The 4,366-nt window shown below is 36.1% G+C and overlaps 1 protein-coding gene across 1 annotated transcript in view; it reads right to left on the bottom strand.

Annotated features, from left to right (window-relative positions):
* Nucleotides 1-1,108: 1,108 nt before the first annotated feature.
* CCDC39 (coiled-coil domain containing 39) overlaps nucleotides 1,109-4,366 on the bottom strand; it is a 108,136-nt gene continuing 104,878 nt past the window's right edge. The window contains exons 17-20 of the mRNA XM_003794296.1: nucleotides 3,728-3,868; nucleotides 3,409-3,588; nucleotides 3,179-3,264; nucleotides 1,109-1,265 (exon numbers count right to left, since the gene is read on the bottom strand). Of these exons, the coding sequence (XP_003794344.1) occupies nucleotides 1,109-1,265; nucleotides 3,179-3,264; nucleotides 3,409-3,588; nucleotides 3,728-3,868 (564 nt within the window). The remainder of the gene's footprint in view (nucleotides 1,266-3,178; nucleotides 3,265-3,408; nucleotides 3,589-3,727; nucleotides 3,869-4,366) is intronic.

Raw genomic sequence — 4,366 nt, 5'->3', positions numbered from 1 at the left:
TATAGTAAAATGGTGAAAAAACCGGTTAACAAAGTGACTTTAATCAGTTTTTAGATCTTATAAATCTCATTCATTAGAGCAATGTTTTAGCTAAAAATGATACCCAGTTTTTTTAGCAATCTTACTTTACTTTGGTATGCCTTTTCCTGTTTCTAAAACAAAATAATAATTAGGAGAAAGATTTACTACCACTAACTTTCAGAAGAAAATTAAAAGGACAGTTCAATTGTAATATTTTTTCCAAGGTTTATAAAAGAGACTCTTTTAAGTACATGGATTCTAATACATTTATTTAAAATCCAGTTTTATAATGCTCCATATCTATTCGAAACATCAAAGTGTTGAACACATGTTATAGTAAAGTATTAACTGGAAAAACGAATTCTAAGTCTGGTGGTCTGCCTCTACTGTAAACTTGTTAAATTCCTATTGCAAACCATACTTAGTTTTCTTTAAATTGTTTATTAAATCAAGAAAAAAAAATATTCTTTATGTTTGGTTAGCTGCATCTATAAGCAAATATTTGATGTGTAAGAAATTGTTAAAAAGTTAAGCTGTAGTTTCTATTGATATACAGTCTTTGTCTTTCTTATCAATTGTTTTCTTTGGGAGGAGGAGGTAATGCTACTTTTTGGTTAAAAATTATGCCAAAAAAACTTCTTTAACTGATTTCTTCCCCCAAATGTCTGGGGGAAAAAAATTCTTCCTTTTAATAAAGAAAACCTAATTTGGGGATCTTAGGGTAAGTGAGAACTTTTAAATTGTTATGAGCTCTTAATAGTATAATGAATCTTTAAAAATTTCTTCCTGAAAGATTATGTAATTAAGAAGTGAGTATAGTTTCCTGAAACAATGCAGCAAACTATTTTCTAATACTACAAACTCATTTCCCTATGTGTATATAACATGTAGCCTTGTCAAGAATCTGCTATCATTGTTTGATATCCGAATGAAGAAAACAGAACGAAAACTAAGAAAAATACGTGACTTTTTTTAAACTTTCAGTTTTTTACACTTTCCATTGGATAAAACTTGTTGGGTCATTTTGTATTGTAAAGTGTAAAATTTGGGGGTTGACAAGATTTTTAAAAAGGAGTTAAAATACCATTTACTTGGGGCTCTTTTTGCTTTTACCATTACTAGAGCTACTACTAGCACTGGCTGGCCTAGAAGCGCCGTCCGCTGGTGTAGAGGAGCCTGGGAAGTTGAACTCTGTTACTTTAACTGAAGTCTGCGAAGCTGACGTGTTTGTACTCCTAGATGACCTAGAAGAAAAACCAGAATTATTATAAATTAAATGCAAAATGTATTTAAGTATAGACCCCTTCACTATTGGATAAATAATACCATGATTGCATAAGTAGTTAAATAGACCAAACAGTACATACTAGTGATGTTAAAAAGTTCTTAAATAAGCCAAAGGAGAAAGACAAATCTCACGTGTTTGTGTTCATATGTGGGAGCCAAATATAAAAGCAGCTGGTCTCCAGGAGATAACAGAATGATAGTTAAATACAAAAGAAGCTGGTCTCCAGGAGATAACAGAATGATAGTTAAATATAAAAGCAGCTGGTCTCCAGGAGATAGCAGAATGATAGTTAACAGGAGGAGGGGAGGAGAAACGGGCTAGGTAATGGATGCAAAGATATGTTCAGCTAGAATGAACGATCTTTGATAACAGTGACTGTAACCAACAGCAAGTGTATGCTTTAAGTGGAATTAGAAAGCTCTGACACAAAAATGGTAAATGCCTGAGGTAATGGATACTCCAGTTACCCTAAGTTGATTAATTCACATTGTGTGCCTGTATCAAAATACCATGTGTATTTTATAAAAATCTAAAAATATACAACCATTATGTACCCATGATAATTAAAAACTAAAAGCTTTTAAAATAAGACCATTACATTTAAAAGGTGACCATAGTTTCAAACCAGTAGGAAACAGTTCAATAAGTATGTTTCTATATAAGCAAAAATGTTTTCAACTATAACTAATACTTTACAGTTGGAATCATGACAATAAAGGTCTCCAACATAGTAACAAAAGAGGGGCAAAAGGGTTTGGGTGCTGGCAAGAGTAAGAGTAAAAGCAAGAAGCATATTGATTGACAGGTAAATGGTGGGGTCACTTGAAAAACAGCCATACGATGCTGTCTTTTTTTTTTTTTTAGAGACAAGAGTCTTTTGTGGCCCTCGGTAGAGTGCTGTGTCGTCACAGCTCACAGCAATCTCCAACTCCTGGGCTTAGAGATTCTCTTGCCTCATCCTCTGGAGTACTTCGGACCACATGCCCCTGCCACAATGCCCAGCTATTTTTTGTTGCAGTTTAGGAAGAACCAGCTTCAAATCCACCACCTTTGTATATGGGGCTGGCACCACTACCCACTGAGCCCAGGCATGGCCCTAGGCACACAATTCTGAAATGACAGGTCTTAAAAATACATTTTTATGCAGTACAGGGATGTTCAATTATCTACTTAGTATACTTTCACAGTTTGTTTTACTAATGAAACATTATCTTTTAGAACTTCCCTTTTTCTTTAGGAAATCTCTAAACAGACTAAGGACAAGTAATTTAGTAGTTTCTGAAAGCAGGAGCTTAGGAATTGTAAAATCCGGATCATTATTAATAAATTTTATTTTGTCAGCAAAACACAAGAGGATTTATTTCAGCACCCCGGGTGACAGAATTCTAGATAACAATAAACTGTAGAAAGGGAAAAGATTCCTTTTCAGCAAAATAAAGCATGAATAAAATCAAATTCTGATTATGTAAAATTTCATAATGTTTTAATCACAAATATCTTATTCCATATGTCTATACCTCTAAGCCACCCTTTTATGGTTTAAAAAATTTCCCCCAACTTGGGGTTCACCTCCAAATGGTAGATGTAACTCCCAAATTCCACTTTATCTCTGCTTTATCCTACAGAAATAGGTGATAGTCACAGAGCACTTGCACCATGATAAAATGGTGACACCAGCAGAAATCGGAAGGGAAGTCTTGCTGGCTGCGTCTGCATTTTACCTGTGTGACGCTGACCTACTGAGGTGGCGGAGTTGGAGGGGAGACTGGCAGTGCGCTGGCCAGTCCAGCAGCTGTGGTGATGCAGGAGAGGTCAGACTCACGCAGGCCCGCAGCTGTGAGAGCTAGGAAGATGTTTGACTTTACTTACCTGACTGAGGGCAGTGACGCGTGTGAAGAAGCTCTAGAACTCTGATGGCTGCCCCTAGTACTGGCTGTAGGGAATTCCAGCCCATTCTGTAGGAAGAGCCAACAGCAATCATTAGTGCCACTTACTGCATGTTAGAAGAAAATGTGTTTAATTAGACTCCATTTGTGATGATTGCCATAACATTTTAATTTTAGTTTCAAAAATATACTTAATAGAAGGTAATGTATTACCTCTTGAAAGTATGTTTGAAGGATAATACGGATCTCAGTGTTTTCTTCTGTGACTTCAATCAACATTTCATCAATGACCTTGTGAAACTGTCTCACTTCACGAAGTTTGATGTCTTGTTCTTCGATTGTCTCATCTTTTGTGTCTCTCAAAAAACGTATTTCTTTTGTGAGTTTTGCACACTGTTGGTAAATAACAATTCTCATATAAACTTATTTTCAGAACTTAATGTTTATTAATGGATGGAAGAAGATTTGAAGTCCCATTTGGGACCCTGTAAAATGTAAACATGACAGGTCAACTGTGAAAAGACATCCATACCTGTTTAGTTACTCTTTCTAATTTTGGCTTCTGATCCTCAGTTTCTTTACTAAGTTGAATCAAATAAGCCTGCTTCTCTGAAAATTTTCCTTTGGTATTATTTTCTAAATGCTTGATAACTTCAAAAGTATTTTCCATGCTCTGTAGAACATAACGTGGTAACATATGGGTTAGAATCAAATTGACTTTTATAACTTGCCCTTTGCCAAGTATTCATTTGATATTCATTTGTTTTTGTATCCTATATCCATTCTATTGGTGGATACTAAGTTCAGCCACGTGTTCTGGTCAGTGACAGACTGCACACAGGATGCTGGTCCCATACTTAAGATTATAAAGAAGCTAAAAAACTCCTGTCATCTAGTAACATTGACATAGCACAGCACAGTTACATGTTTGTGTCTGGCACAGACAATTATGTACAGCACATAATATTTGGTAATAAGGAACTATGTTGCCGTAGCTCAGCTCCTGTAGCTCAGCGGCAAAGGTGCCAGCCACATACACTGGAGCTGGCGGTTCAAACCCAGCCTGGACCTGCCAAACAACAATGACAACTACAACCAAAAAATAGCTGGGTGTTGTGGTGGGTGCCTGTAGTCCCAGCTAGTTGGGAGGCGGAGGCAAGAGAATCGCTTG

The sequence above is a fragment of the Otolemur garnettii genome, unplaced genomic scaffold (genome assembly GCF_000181295.1).
Source record: "Otolemur garnettii isolate 467f Iridium unplaced genomic scaffold, OtoGar3 scaffold00078, whole genome shotgun sequence".
NCBI lineage: Eukaryota > Metazoa > Chordata > Mammalia > Primates > Galagidae > Otolemur > Otolemur garnettii.
Note: the sequence above shows the minus strand (reverse complement) of the source record. Positions and strands in the feature narration are given on the sequence as shown.